Below are 16,154 nucleotides of genomic sequence, written 5' to 3' on the forward strand. Positions count from 1 at the left end.
CCGACCTCTCCAGCCCCAGATCCGGCCCCCGGCGGCGGCGCTCGGTGCGGTTCTGGCGCCCCCCCCCCCCCCCCCGCGCCCGGGCGGCGGCCCCTGGCGACGTGAGGCCGGGCCGGCATCGCGGATCTGGCGGCCCCCCGACAGCACGGAGGCCCGTGGCGGCATGGATCTGGCGGCCCACCGGTAGCGCGGTCAGGAGCCCAGGACCGAGTGGGAGAACAGAGCACCTGAGCAGCACGGATCTAGCGGCCCACCGGTGGTGCGGCGGGCCCCCGGCGGTGGCGCTCGACACGGCGGGCCCTCGGCGTCGCGGATCTGGCGGCCCCTTGCTCGGCGCGGAGGCCCCTGGTGGCGGCGTGGTGGATCTAGTGGCCGCGGCGAGGGTCCCTGGCGGCAGCGTGGCGGATCTGGCGTTCGCGGCGGCGGCGGGCGTCTCACGCGTCGGCGGCGCGAGGCTGCCTGCGGGTTGCTTTGTTTATTATTTTTTTATTCTGTTTCTAGGGGCGGGTGACCCCTCACCCGCCCCTAAAAATGGGTTTGTAGGGGGGCGCGAGGGGGTGACCCGCCCCCGCAAATAACTATTTTTAGCTACGAAAAGCAGGGACGGGTGAGATATCCGCCCCTAAAAATGTGTTTTTACCCGCCCCTACAAATTATTTTTGTAGTAGTGGCCTATGGAGGCGCAGTCATGGCGGCAGCACGACTTCAACAATGGTGGTGGCGGCACGACTTTAACAATGGTGGTGGCAGGCTAGAGGGTCATCGGGACTTAGGGTTTGTGCGGAAGGGGAAGGGGAGGTTGTCAGACCCGGAGCAGCAGGACTGCTTATAGGCATAAAATATTCTAAAGTAAGGGATAGCTCATGGATGTACCTTGCCTCTCTTGTAACTACCCGAATAGGCGTAGAACTAGCTGCAGTACAAGGAAACTACCCGACCGTGTTATAGTAGGACTCCAGCTATAATCGGCTAAGACTTTTCATGTAACCATGTCCCCCCGGAATATATAAGGGCGGGCAGGAACCCCTCAAAAGACGATGAACACCTAAGGCAATACAAGCAACCACATAGGACGTAGGGTATTACGCATCTTGCGGCCCGAACCTGTCTAAATCCTTGTGTTTCCCGCACCATCGAGTTCTAGAGTAGTCGATCCCTACCTACAATCCTACTGCTAAGGGTATCCCTGAGCAGGCTTAGCGGTAAACGCCGACAGAGGTACATTTGGGTGAAAGCCATGATGACGGCGACACTCGTGGGCGCCGTTTCCCCATTGATCCTATAATGTGAAGTCGGAGCTGCTGCGCCGGGGGATGTAGCTCGGCAACGATAACATGGGGCGGACTATCATTCATTTCTGGGAGTTGCTGGTTTGGCGGTCACCAGGCCCGGGGTGGTCTTGGTTCGCGTTAGGAAGTGAGAGCTGCTCGTCGTGCTGTGTTTGAGCTCGGTAACGATGACTTATGTGACCTTGATCTTTCGCCAGTCTGTCCGGTGGTGATCGTCCGAGGTTTGCTTCAGGAAGTCGGAGCTGCTGGGTTCTTTGCAATCAGCTCGGCAACGATGACTTGTTGCAGTGTTGTATAGTGCCATGGCACTTGGGAGGATTCATCCGGGATGGTTTGGCTAACCTTTCTTGTACATAAACCTTTTATTATTTCTTTGTAAGGCAGAGCTCCTACTATTTGCTTCAAAAAAAGCTCCGAGGGGACAACATCTCCAATGGCGTCGCAGGTCCCCAAATCGATTTTCCCATGATGCTAATCCAAACCAACTTTCCTGGAATCGAATTAGCAATCCATTGAATCAGGGCCTGCATCTATCTACTTTTTTTACCAACCCATCGATCTGTTCTGTCCACCTCCTTTTTTTCTTCTGTATCCTATTTAATTTGGTAACTGAGGTCTTAATCGATAATTCAGGGGAATCGATTTAGGGATACATCCACAAGGTTAAATATAGTTGGTGGCTAAAAGAACACCTGCTACCTTAGGCATGGAAGACCAATGTAGTTTAAATGAATGTCAATCTGCTACCTCAGGCATGGGAGACCAATGTAGTTTAAATGAATGTCAATCTAGATATTAACTACGACTGTTGTGTTGTACGTGTACCTTTGGCTTTAATAGCCAACTACTCCCTCGGCTCCTAAATATCTGTTTGTCATTTTTGCCCGAGAAATAATTTTAACTAAAAGAAAATTCATTTCTACACTCGCTTGTTGTAGCTACTCCCACATGTGTATCTCATGATATACGATGTATCTGATCCAACGAAGAGTATGTATGTGGAGTATATGTTCATACTAGAATATCTATGGTGATATATATGTTGAGTATGCGACCATACATTGTGTATATGGACATATTTATTTTAATATACTACTATTAAGGTATAATCATAATATATTTTAAAAATAGAGATGCTTTTAAATTTTTTCATATATATCCATTTGAAGTATTTTAAAATTAGTATATAAACATACTCAAAGTGATAAATGGGTATGTGGACATACACATGTTAGTATACTGATGATGAGAGTAGCTACACGCGAGTGTAAAAAAAAACTCGTCCTTTAACTAAATATATATGAAAAATATTAATATTGATGATACATAATTAGTAGTATTAGAAAAATCTTTGAATCTAGTTTTTAATAAATTTATTTGGAGATACAAATGTTGCATGTACTCTTCTGTATTGTAAAGAAAATCGTTTTGAGTTTGTCTTAAGTCAAATATTTTAAACATTTACTATAAATAAATTCTTTTAGATTGAGTTTGAAAATATAATAGCGATGTAACTAGATTCATCTTGAAATGTAATTTTGTAAAAGTATATATTGACTATATTTTATAAATTTTTTATAGAAAAATGATAGTGCTCAAAGTTATTTTTGAAGATAGTACAATACGGAGAGAGTATTTTTTACAACTCGAGTCCAACTTGTGGCATGCCCACGAACGGCGACAACTATTTAGGGATGGTGGGAGTACATACCAGCTACTGTTATGAGCATGCACTATGTGTGTATCGCTGACCTTAATGACTATCAATATGTATTATATTTCGAATGATGACCTTTATGATAAGATCAAGTTTAATAACCTTTAGTACCTTACAAATTCAATTGTTTGCTGAATATTTATGACATCAATCACTATGGATGGGAACTAAAACCAAGCAAACCTATCTAAATCATAAAAATTCTTCGTCTCTATGTAACTGCATATATGTACATAAATAAATAACCCTCTCCTATTTCCATGTTCTTGTACATTAATATGTATGTACTATGTTTTCTTACATATACTATACTCTTTAAATACCTTTGCTCTACCTGAATTACTTAAATACAAACTAAAATATATTGCTAAATGGAATCAATGGAAAATTTGCGCAATGCACTCATAGTTGTTAAACATCCAAGCTGAATACAAAAGAAGTAGTACTCAGACTCCTGTCTTGGCGAATTAAAAAACACAAAAAGTCGTGGCATATAATTAACAGTAAACAAATATTAATACGGAGGAACATTCAAAAGAAGACAAACACCACAGATTAAATTGAATACTCCATGATGTAAAATCTAGGCTCAAGCATTCAAACATTTCCATCACTGGGACAGTAATGACCACAATATTTGAAAATTTATTACATACAAATTCAAAATGTTGTAAGCGCTTGGCTATAGTAACTTGTAAGCACAAAATATTGTTACGACTTGCAGACTAGTCGTCAACGACAGGATATCTAAACATCCAAATTAGACAGTCCACAGGGTTAGTTTGCAGACTAATAAGACAGGGAATTTTCTGACATTACTAAGGGGTAACCCCTACATACAATCGATTTAGATATATACCATTTCAACAATCAACACTACAAGTATTCATAGTGCGACTGCATATTTAGGAGCACCATACATGATGCTATGATATCCAAATTTACCGTTTGGCATCTGCCCACTAATTTTGGTTGTACTTCAACAATTCTTAAAATAGCATGAGATCACAAGCATTCTCTAATGCTGTTGCGTAAAACCGATATTTATGTTTTTGATCAAAGAACGAATCCAAAGGTCTCAGCCGGTGCTACATATCAACACTCATATCTTGCAGGCAGCCACGCACCATCTACAAACCTTGTTCTGGCATTTGCTAGTGAAGCAGATTCAACTGCCTCTTACCAGTATACCGAGTAACACTTCATTTTGGAGCATTGATTCATGTCCATCACAACCGCAAACACCTGGGATGCTCTCATTACCACGGTTTTCTATAAGCTTTTGAATTCTCCTGTTGCACATTTCTGCTGAAAAAAAGCCTCCAGTGCAGCATACACGAAAACTGTGCTAGGCTTGCACAATTATGCCGCCTCTTAGCTCAGAGGATAATCAGCAGAGCTCAAAAGCTGTCAATGAAGGCAGCATACACGACAAAAGTCAGCCACCCATACAAGCATATGCTCAAGGTATTGAGTTATGCATTCAAACAGTCCTATTTGACATAAACAATTGATTAGAGTACTTGAATGTTACTTCATTTGGAATGCAACCGTTTCTAAGCATCTCAGTAGCAAGTTTCTCTGCATCTTTCCATCGCTCAGCCCTACACAAACCCTTTAATACAGAATTGTAGGAAATGGTGTCAGGCTCACAACACATGGTGTTCAATAACTTGAGGGCACCATCCAAACGGCCTTGTTCAGAGAAGCCATTGATAAGGGCATTATATGTAAAAATATCAGGTGTAATTCCATACTTCGGAATTTGCTCATAAACTTCAATTGCACGATCAACTAGCCCTTTTTGGCACAGGGAATTGATAAGTATATTGAATGCCACTTCATTTGGGGTACATTCTTTTCTAACCATATCAGCTATAAGCTCTCCAGCATCATCCCATCGTGCAGCTGTACACAAACCCTTCATCACAGCATTGTAACTAAATATATCAGCCTTGCATGGCATGCTTCTAAATAAATCAAAGGCCACTTCATCAAGTCCTTGTTCAGAAAAGCCATTAATAAGGCTACTGTATGTGACAATATCAGGTGTACATCCATACTTTGGCATCAGCTCAAACACATCAACTGCATCACTGACCAGATCATTTTGGCATAGTGAATCAATGAGTATATTAAATGTCATTTCAATTATAGGACAATCCTCCGTAATCATCTTAGCTGTAAGCTGCGCAGCATCACACCATCGCTCAGCTCTACATAAACCCTTAAATACAGCGTTGAAGCTAATTGTGTCAGGCTTGCATAGCATGTCATTCAGTAACTTCAGGGCATCATCGACACGCCCTTGTTCAGAAAGACAGCTGATGATTGTGTTGTAACTGACAACATCAGGCTTATATCCATACTTGTGCATTTTCCCTAGAACTTCAGTTGCATACTCAACCAACCTGTTTTGGCATAAGGAATTGATCAGTGTGCTAAACGTCGCATCGTTTGGTGGGCAATCCTTCCTAACCATCTCAGCTATCAGCTCCCCAACTTCCTCCCACCGTCCAGCAATACACAAACCCTTCAATGCAGCGTTGTAACAAACCGTGTTAGCTTTGCATAACATGGTGTTAAGCAGCTCGAGCGCTTTGTCGACGCGCCCATGTTCCGAAAATCCATTGACCAGGGTACTGTAGATGACAACATCTGGAGTGCATCCATAGTGGGGCATTTGCTCAAGAAGCTTCACAGCACGGTCAAGCAACCCGTTCTGGCAGAAAGCGCGGATCTGCGTAGCAAACGTGACTTCATTTGGATGGCAATTGTTCCGGATCATCTCTGCCATGAGCTCCTCGGCTTCCTCCCACTGCTTAGCACCGCACAAGCCCTTCAACACGGTGTTGTAGGTGTAGGTGTCGGGCGCCACGGGCATGGAGGCGATGAGGCGCAGTGCGTCCCCGAGGCGGCCGGAGCGACAGTATCCGTCGATGAGTGCGGTGTAGGTAACGACGTTGGCGGCGCCGGAGGCTTTCGCCGCCTCGAGCACGCGCTCCGCATCGGCGAGGCGGCCGTCACGGCAGTAACCTGCGACGAGGGTGTTGTAGGAGACGGCGTCGGCGGCGCCCGAGGCCTTGAGTGCCTCAAGCACGCGCTCCGCGTCCGCGAGGCGGCGGCGTGCGCAGAGCTTCTTGATGAGGATGTTGCAGGTGATGACGGGCGGCGGCTCCGGCATCGAGTCCGAGGCCGCGGGCGTGGAGGTGGAGGAGGGCCCGCCGAGGAGCAGCCGCAGCGCGGCGTCGAGGTCGTCGAGCTCGACGAGGCGGCGAATCGTGCGGTTAGCGGCTCCAGGGCGCGGCGGGGCGTTCGGATTGACCCAGATGGAGCCCGCCCCGCACCGCCGCCCGGGTGGGGTCTGGCTCTGGCTTCGGCGGTCTCTCCTCCGCGTTGAAGCAGCGACGGCCGTGGCGAGGTGATGACGGCGGGGCTTGCTGTGTTTGAGAGATATCCGTAGAGGGGAGAGTGGATGGGCGGCGACGGCGGCGGGTGGCGGCGCAGGCGAGGAGGAAGGAGAGGGCATTCTCAGGGTGTTCGTCATGCTCGGGTTGGGTTTTTTTTTCATCTTTACCGTTATAACGGATGACACTTACTCATTTACTATTTTTATCATCTTTATATTTGAAATACTAAATATAGACTAATCACAAAAATAATTACAGAACTCGTCTGTAAACCGCGAGACGAATCTAATTAGCCTAATTAATCCATCATTAGAGGTTATTTACTATAGCATTACTGTAACAATTTAGCATTTAATTACAGCCTAATTAGGTTCATTAGATTCGTCTCGCCATTTACAGACAGCAGTCGCAATGCGTTTTTTATTTCGTCTAGATTTAAGTCTCCATACAGGTACTGAAACTTTTTTTTGGAATTTTGATTTTTTAATTAAACACGGCCATATTTATACTATTGTGTGTGCAGCTCCTATATTTTTATCATTTTGTCCTACGTGGCACGCCACTTGCGGTGACACGATGGCGCACGATCGGCTACAGCATGCGAAATGTCTTTCCTACCCTTCACCTGCTCCTCTCTTCTCCTCTCCGACAGCTGGGTCTCGCAGCTCCTCCCACTGCCAGGTGGACCCCACTCGTCAGATTCATCTTCCACCTCCGGGCGGTATCGAGGCGGAGGAGTGGGGTTTGCCCACGTCACGGAGGGGGCGGCGGCGCGCGCAGGGCAGGCGGCCCGCGGCACGGAGGCACGCGCAGGTCGCTGGCCCATGCTGCCGCTGCTGCTGCGCTCGTCGCAGCCTGCCGCTGCGACGCTGCTGCTGCTCCACCTCACCACCTGCATGCCATGGCCCTCATGATTCGATCCCCGCCCCCTGCCTGCTCCCTTTTGCCGGGCCACTCACGTGCGCTCGTCAAACCCATGTCCTGGCGGGTCAAAACCCAGCCCCCCCCCCCCCTCCACCCCGGCCGGACTGGTCGCCGGGGCTTGTTTCGTTGGTGCGGGATGGAGCTGGGGCTGAGCCTGGGGGAGCCGGACGCTGGGAGGGCGGCCTCGGAGCTGGGGCTGGGGCTCGGAGTCGGCGCCGCAGGGAGGGGAGACGATGGCAGGAGGGGGAGCGCGGCGGCGGGAGCGAGGTGGTGGGCGGCGCCGGTGGCGGTGCGGCTCAGCCTCGTGTCCAGCCTCGGCCTCCACTGGCCACTGCCTTCGTCGGACTGCGGTGAGCGCGCCCCGCTGTGTCCTCGCGTCGCTTCCCGATTTCGCATGTCCTGACGCGCCGCCGCGGGGATACAAAACGGCACGGCGGGTTCCCTGCGCGGCCTCCGAGCCGCGGGCCGCCTGGAGGTAGAAGACGAAGTTGATGAGTGGGCCCACCTGGCAGTGAGAGGAGCTGCGGCACCCAGCTGTCGGAGAGGAAAAAGAGAGGAACAGGTGAAGGATAGGAATGACATTTCGCATGCTGTAGCTGATCGTGCGCCAGCGTGTCACGCCAGGTGGCGTGCCACGTAGGACAAAGTGGTAAAATGTAGGAGCTGCAGACACAGTAGTGCTAAATATGTAGGAATTATTTTAAAAGTGCTAAACGAGCGAGTGCCTTCCGTTATAATAATAAAGATGTAAAAACCCCTCAGGTTGGAAGCAAGCAGTTGTGGTCCTACGGCTACGGATAGTGTGTGTCGCTGTCGTTCCGCTGGTGGTTGTTATTAGTGGGGTACTCTATTTTTTCTAACTCACTGGCGCGTTTGGTTTGGTGAAAACAAATTGGTGAAATTTTCTGCAGCTTTGATCACTAATTAAAGATATTAAATGAAGTATAATTATAAAACCACCTTCACAACTATGGTATTGTAGCATTTACTGTATCTAATGCGATCTTTGACCGTACAATTAGAGGATTATTAGAGCATGATTACTGTAGCATTACTATAACTAAGAATGGATTAATTAGGCTTATTAGATTCGGCTCGCAAACTTGCACCTATATGTGAAAATGTTTTGCAAATAGACTTCATTTAATATGTTGTAAATAGACTTCGTTTAATACACTACTCCCTCTGTCCTGAAATGTAAGGCATTCTGGTATTTTACCAGATTCATTGAACATTCTTTGAATCTAGACAAATTGTATGTCCAGATTCATTAAACATTTTATGAATCTGGACACAGTAAAACACTCCCAAGATGCCTTACATTTCAGAACGATGGAGTATGCATATAAGATTTCTTGGTAAAAAATATCGTGATATTAACCAAACATGGCTCGTACCGTCCTGCATAATGTTTTTGTATTTGAGTTGTTCATCTTTGAAAGATACGAATAAAACACCTACCTAATGCTGTAGAGTATTAGTGAACCGCCTAATTACATAACTCAATGCTTTTGATTGCTGACTGATGTTGGAATCTGATTTTCTCGCCACTGTGCTGCGAAATTCACTAGTGCTTGAGACTTGATGGTTGTGTGGGACTTAGTTGTGTGCTCCCAATTCCACTACCCACTTGGAGATATGGCCAGTGACATCCCGATTGTGGAGTATATCTACCAATGTGAATTAAGCGACAACTGAGATTTGGTACTCGTCGAAGTGGTGGTGGAGCTTCCTAAATATGATGAGTATAGTGTAGAGTAGTTTCTGAATTGACGGGTAACGAACCTTGATTCAGAAAGGACTTTGCTGACGAAATACACGGTCGTCTACACAAGGAATGCATGGCCTTCCTTCGGATGCTCCACACCATCGTTGTACCATGAGTGGTCGCGGCGATGTGCAACAATAAGTTCTTGCCTTCCATTGGTGCTGTGAGTGTAGGTGGCTTCTGCAGGTGCTGCTTGAGGTTCGTAAGTGCCTTCTACCTCCTCCGTCCAACGAAAGTTGTCTTGCCACTTCTGTAGCATAAAGAAGGGTAGTCCCAGTTCTCCAAGCTTGGACATCCTTGATGCTTGCTGGAGCTTCCATATTGGTGATAGCGGTGATCTTCTCCGGATTAGCTTCAATGCCTCGGTGACTGATGATGAAACCGAGTAGTTTACCTGACGGCACGCCGGAGACACACTTAATCGAGTTCCTTCCACCATAACTTGCGCAAACTGTTGAAGGTTTCCTTGAGATCCTTGATGAACTCGTCGGGATTTTTGGTCTCCGACCACATCATTCCCGTAAGCTTCAATGTTGCGATTGTTGACAGCCATAGAAACATGTTGTGACCATCAACTTTCCCAGGAATAATTAGAGCTTTGCGCTATGTTCCATATATATTTTGCTTATTCTAATAAAGTTCTACAAGTTTTGGATGAGTTGTGATTGCACAAACACATGACACAAAATTGACCCAATATGGGGAGGTGTTCGACCTAGCATCTCCACCGAATGCCACGACAACAATCCAGGGCACAGAAAACACACTCAAGTTACTCCTGAGTCGTGCAATCAACATCGGTTTGATTAAATGAACCGATAGGCTTAGCACTTGGATTGAAGGGCCCACACACTAGAAAAACGAGTGCAACTGTCAACAATGCTGGTTGTGGCCTTGTGGGCAGGTAATTAAGGCGGTTAAAGACCGACGATGGTTGATCTGACGACCTATGACAAAGTCCCAGGACAACAGAGGGCACCTAGGCCGGCCGACCTATACTTTCGCGCCAAGTCAAGACCGCACCCATGGCAGTTAAGCCAACCGCCTCCAGGAAGCAATCAAGGCTGCAAGATCAAGAGGTGATGCATCCAAGTGCCGGCCTGCTTGACCTAGGCCTGCCTGCCATACTAGCAAGGTAAGACCCCGATAAACTAAGATGACCCGCTGGTATGTTGCTTGTGCATTCTTCAACCCGAAGGACATGGTTGTATAAGCTTATGCACCGTACGGGGTGACAAATGTGGTCTTGACCTAGTTTTCTTCCTTGAAGGCGATGTCATGGTAGCCCGAGTAACAATCAAGGAAGCAGAGTAATACGCAGCCATCCGTGGAGTCGATGACTTGGTCGATGTGAGGTAACCCAAAGGGATCCTTTAGGTACTGCTTGAAGAGATCGGTATAACTGATACACATTCTCCACACATTATATTATTTTCCTTTTTACAAGAATGGGATTAGCTAGCCACTCTGAGTGGAACACCTCTTTGATGAACCCTTCCACAAGTAGTTTTGCTATCTTCTTCTTGATGGCTTCCTTCTTGTCTTGAGCAAATCTTCGGAGATGTTGCTTCTTCATGGTAGTCGTAGGGTCGACGTTGAGAGAGTGCTTGATAAGATCCTTGGGCACACCTGGCATATCTGCTGGTTTCCACATGAAGATGTCTCGGTTAGCCCTAAGGAAGCTAATGAGCGCGCTTTCCTATTCGGGATCTAGCCTTGCTCCGATCAGGGCTGTCTTGCCGGTGTTGCCCTCCGACAGTTCGATGGCCTTGGTGCTGATGTCATCAATGGGTTGCACCTTGGACTGGCCCGACATCCTAGTCGGAATGTCCATCTTGGACTTGGAGAGCTGTTGTGCGGCCATGCGTACTTCCGTAGAAGCATCTAGCATGGATGTAGTCGAAGCATACTCAATGGCTTCCTGGTCGCAGTCGTACGCATCTTTAGGTCGCCACAAAGGGTGAGCACGCCATGTGGCCCTGGCAACTGCAGTAGGATGTACACATAATGTGGTACCGCCAAAAACTTTGTTAGGGCTAGTCTTCCAAGGATGTTGTGATACTAGGTATTGAAGTTGGTCACCTCGAACTTCTCGTACTAGGTCCTGTAGTTCTCATGGGGCCCAAAGGTAACTAGCAGTACCACCAATCCCCCTAGCATAGTCGCGTTCCCTAGGATGATCATGTACAACGGAGTGTTCGTTGGGGTCAACATATTGGTGATGTGGAGCTCCATCTTCTTCATTGTACTCACAAAAAAGTACATTGAGGCCATTGCCTCTGTCAATAAGGACATTGGTGAGCTTGACATCGGCCACCACAGGATCTAGTACAAGCAAAAACTTTCCCAGCTCATAGATGCCCGTCCACTAATCATCTCTGGAGAAAGAGATTGGGACTCACTATACCTTAGAACTGTGGCGTGGCCGGCTCGATGACCATGACCTCATGGAGTGTGAGCTTCTGGGCCCGTCTAGTGAGGAAACAAGATTCGCCACCAAAGATGACATTGACTACCTTGGAGGCCTCCTAGTATCCCTCCGATTTGTCCTCTTGCTCCTTGTCCTCCTTTTCTTTGCCCGTCCTCCTGTCTTTGTCGGGAAGTGGGCGTTGAAGGTCCTTGGGAGGTTGAATTAGACAATAGCTGCAGGCTTGCTGTTTGGGTGCCATGGGCACTGCTTCTGCAGGAGCTTCTTGAACTGGTCCTTCTAATTTGTTGACTTCTTGTCGTGCGGTGCTTGGTCGATATCCACGACTAGATCGTCTGTCTTGCACTTCTGATTGGAGCCCGAGTGGTTTGGCTGGCCTTTGTTGTTGCGGTGGTCGCCGCCCTGCTTATTGTTGTTGTAGTCTCCACTGCTTTTCGAGTAGCGATCATGCTCCTATACCTCCTCGTTTGTCCAGGCTTGCATCATGTCATAGAGTTCCATGACGATCTTGGGGTGTTTTCATCTAAAGTACCGGTAGATGTGATGCTCGAGGATGCCGTTGTGGAAGTAGTCCATCATGTCCTGATCTGAGATGTTGGTGATGGTAGCACACATCTCAAAGAAGCGGACGGTGTTGGAGCGCAATCTCGTTCTGCTCCGGTTCGCACTAGGACAGGTCATGCCGAGTACTTGCCTAGGTGATGGCCCCTTGGAAGTTGTCGACGAAGACCTTCTTCAAGTCATCCTAGGAGTCGATGGAGTCTGGCTTGAGGCTCTCTAGCCATGTGATTGGAGTAGACTCCAAAGCCATCGGGATGTAGATGACCTTGGTGGTGTTGGAGCCGCCCGACGCCCGCAACCTCAAAGGTCGTGGAGTAGCATCGGAGCCATTGTTAAGGAGCTATCTTGCTGTCGTACTTGGTGATGGTAACTAGCTTGAAGACCTTCCAATACTGGTATAGGCTGAACCAATGAGTAAATGCTGGGAAGCAGTCGTATCATCTGGTGTGCGAAATCCCTCCTATGCAAAGCACTTGTATTGCTTGGTGTTGATGATGTTGTGGGCGTCACAACCCGCTTTGATGTCCTCGCGTAGTTCACCCAAGGGGAGGTCGATGAGGTGGTTCCAGTTGCCCTGGCCCTGCACGGGGACCATAGGGTGCTGGTTCTGACTGTGTTGGCCAGCCCCGTAGCGTGCAGGTGGCTTGATCTGGTTTCCTTGGCCCTCCAGAAAGCCTGCCTAGACGATCTAATCGCCCCTTGCCTTTATCTAGGTCTCCCTCCGGTGGTCCAACTAGCGTGGGCCCAATCTGGAACATGTCCGCTGCTGCCTTGTTGCTCCTGACTTTTTGAGTGAATTGAAGGAGCCGGGTTCTGCTTGTTGTTGATGGCCATAATTTTACATTTTGACCGTCAATTTCTCGGGAATAAATAGAGTTTTGCACTGGGTTCCATAGAAATTACAGTTATTTCTAACGAGTTTGACAAGTTTTGGATGAGTCGTGCTTGCAAACGACCACATGCCAAAAATGAAGCAAACTGGAAAAAAAACCCAGGCCACCCCAGCCTCTCCCAGGCCGGCCGGCCTAACACCTCAACATATAGGGGTACGTCTTCATTACAGGAGCAACATGACACGTCCACAATGCCCCTGAACTGAGGATTGGAAGTTGATTCGATCAAGAGACCCGAAAGGCATCAACATGGACCAAATGAACCCACAAGTCGGTGTCAACTCAAGCAAACGTCGGTGATCCCCATCCCTGGAGTAATATCAAGTGCTGATAAGCAACGTTGGTGAAATGGAGGGTTGATAGGCGCTAGAGGCAGGCAAATTCCCGCATAACTGGCATTAGGAACGAATCAAGAGCATCCATGAGAAGGTGGTGGCCGAACCGCTACAACCCTAGGTCGGCCGGCCAAGCGGAGGCCGGCCGGTCCTACTTTGAAGCCTCTCAAGCTGCCGTTTCAAGTGGAGTTTAAACCAAGGAAGCCTTAGCATACAGTTGCAGCTACCGGCTTTGAACTGACCTGCAACTAGTATAAATATGTAACGAACATGGCCCCATTTAGGCCATTTCGAGTGATTTTTGTGATCGAGTGACAACGCAATCAATGGGACTAACGAGTTTGCGAGATCATATTTGTTGGATTTTTTAGGTCCCTTGGATGGAGTCCAAACCATATCCGAGACGTCCAATTCACTGTCGAGACGTCCAATTCACTGTCGAGACGTCCAATTCACCGGCGAGACGTTCAATTCACCGTCGAGACATCCAAACCATCATTGAGACACTCAAGTCGCAGTGAAAAAGCATAGAATTGTCCAAATGACTGCTGTGACGAAATGGACAAATGCAAGCAGAAAACAAGGGATGCAGGAATTTCAGAAGACACCAGAATATCCAGTGGGCCGTCGGACTAACAGATGACCCCTCCATCGGACTATCTGATCCACTAGGACCAGACTAATTCTGACATCAGTTGAAAAGCCTAGTGACACCGGATGATCCGACTAATCACTGGACTATCGTCCAGAGAGCATGCTTTGGGGTTCAAGAGATTTCTCTTCAGCACCGGATGATCCGACGGCCATCGGAGTAATGACGTTAGCACTGCGGGGAAGCTGAGTTGGAAGTCTTCAGCACCGGAAGATCTGATGCCCCATCGGAGCAATGCATCAAAAGATCCGATGGCCTCCACGTCAGCTGTCAGACCCAACGGCTACTATTCAGGTTCAGTGTGACCGGATGGTTCGACGCCCCCCCCCCATTGGAGCATCCGATGACTACCAGAAAAAGGGATAACAGCTACAAACAGCTAGTTCGACTTGGTGGGCTATTTAAGCACCTCTCCTGGCCATTTTGGAGTTGCTGGAGTTTAGAGAAGTCCCACACACATTAAAGAACATCACCAAGCCATCCATAGAGCAAATTGATCACATCCTCAGGTTTAGCACATGCTTTGTGAGTGTTAGTGCTAGATTAGCTCTTGAGTAAGTGAGTGAGCAAGGCTGTGTGCCTTGTGCCTTGGTTATAGGAGAGAACCACCTCTTGTACTCGGTGTGCCGGGCCCTTGGAGTCTTGGTGGCTTGCCGGCAACATCTTCGACCCTCTAGCTTGGTGTGGAGCGGCGACGACATCTTTGTGCGGGGGACGTGGAGGCCCCCACCCTTCTTGGTGAAGCTCCTTAGTGGAAAGCGGGATTAAGGTGACCGTGATTGTGTTCAGAAAGAGACTTGATTGCAGGAAGCAATACAATTTGTGAGTGCTTCAACAATGTGGAGGTAGGTGTGCCTTTGTGGCTAACTGAACCACGAGATAAATCCTCGTGTCAAAGAGTTTGTTTCCTCTCATCCCTCCTTTAAGCTTCCACATTTCATATCGTAACTTGTGTGTCTCAACTTTTCTAGAGTAGTTTCTTGATAGGATTGGCTATAGGTTGCATAACTTGTTTTGGGATGAGGGTTTCACACTAGAAGAACACTAGTTGCACATCTAGATAGTATGTCTTAGTTTAATTTATGTGCGAATTAGTTGGAACTTGAGGTTAATGTTTTTTAGTTGGCCTAATTCACCCCTCTAAATTAATCATTGACATCAATTCATTTTAGTGGTTTGAAAAGATATAAACCAATCATCAAGTATCGTATTCATAAACCACACACAACCATTGTTTAGCAACTAACCAACTACCCGTTAATTAAGTAAATAACCTGGCTTCAAGGATATGGTTAATAAATGTAACATCCCGAAAATTCACCCAAATAAATGACTCGCTTAAAATGTTTTTTTTTTCAAAATCTTTTCATCACCGAGCTCGAATCTTTTCCGGCAATTCGTCGCCCAGACACCAAACCCAATCTCCATCCCGACACCGAAATCAATCATCGTTTAAACTTTCCTTGTTCTCCTCGTTTCTCGTGCGCGTCGCTTCTCGTCGACGCCACGCCCGGCTCGCGACCGGCGCTGTGAATCCCGCCGGCGCCTCCTTTTCTTTTTCTCCCTTTTCCTCTTTTTCCCTTTCCTCCTTTTCCTTTTTTCCTTTTTCTTTTTTTCCCTTCTCCTTTATTCCTTCTTCTCCCTCCTGCTCCCTGCTTACACGCGGCTCCCTGCCCATGCGCTGCACGCGCGCGCCACTGTGCCCCCACGCGCACCATGCGCCCGGGATGTTCGGCGCGCCGCTTGGCCCCTACCCGAGCTGTCCCGTCGCCCTGTGCCTCCTCGCCGCTCGCGCTGCCGCTTCGCGACGACGAGTGCCATTAATGGCCGCCGAGAAGCTCGCCGGCCGCCGGCCATCGTGTCCCGCACTCTCCACCGCCTCTCCTCGCCTATAAATGGGCCCTCCGCACAGCCCTCCTCCTCCACAACCACCACCGCCCCCGCTAGCCCCCTGCCCAGCTCACTAGCGCCGCCGCCACCACCATCGCTGCCCACCTCGGCCGGCCGCCGTGGCCCGGCCTCCTCGCGCCGCCTCCGCCCTTGGTGAGTAGGGGAATCGGTCTCCCCCACCTCCTTCTCGCTTTTCCCCTAAGCCCCAGCTACCGCCACCCCCTGGGCCGCCGGCGAGGGCCGCTGCCGGCGCCCTGCCCCCCCTCTGTTTCACGGGAGAGAGGAGG

At 48.4% G+C, this 16,154-nt stretch overlaps 1 protein-coding gene across 1 annotated transcript; it reads right to left on the reverse strand.

Moving 5' to 3' along the window:
* Window positions 1–3,631: 3,631 nt before the first annotated feature.
* On the reverse strand, window positions 3,632–6,582 carry LOC120655706 (pentatricopeptide repeat-containing protein At1g09900-like). Its single transcript, XM_039933665.1, has one exon. The coding sequence runs from the start codon at window positions 6,575–6,577 to the stop codon at window positions 4,490–4,492; it is 2,088 nt and encodes a 695-aa protein (XP_039789599.1). The 5' UTR covers window positions 6,578–6,582; the 3' UTR covers window positions 3,632–4,489.
* Window positions 6,583–16,154: the final 9,572 nt, after the last annotated feature.

The sequence above is a fragment of the Panicum virgatum genome, chromosome 1N, assembly GCF_016808335.1.
Source record: "Panicum virgatum strain AP13 chromosome 1N, P.virgatum_v5, whole genome shotgun sequence".
Lineage (NCBI taxonomy): Eukaryota > Viridiplantae > Streptophyta > Magnoliopsida > Poales > Poaceae > Panicum > Panicum virgatum.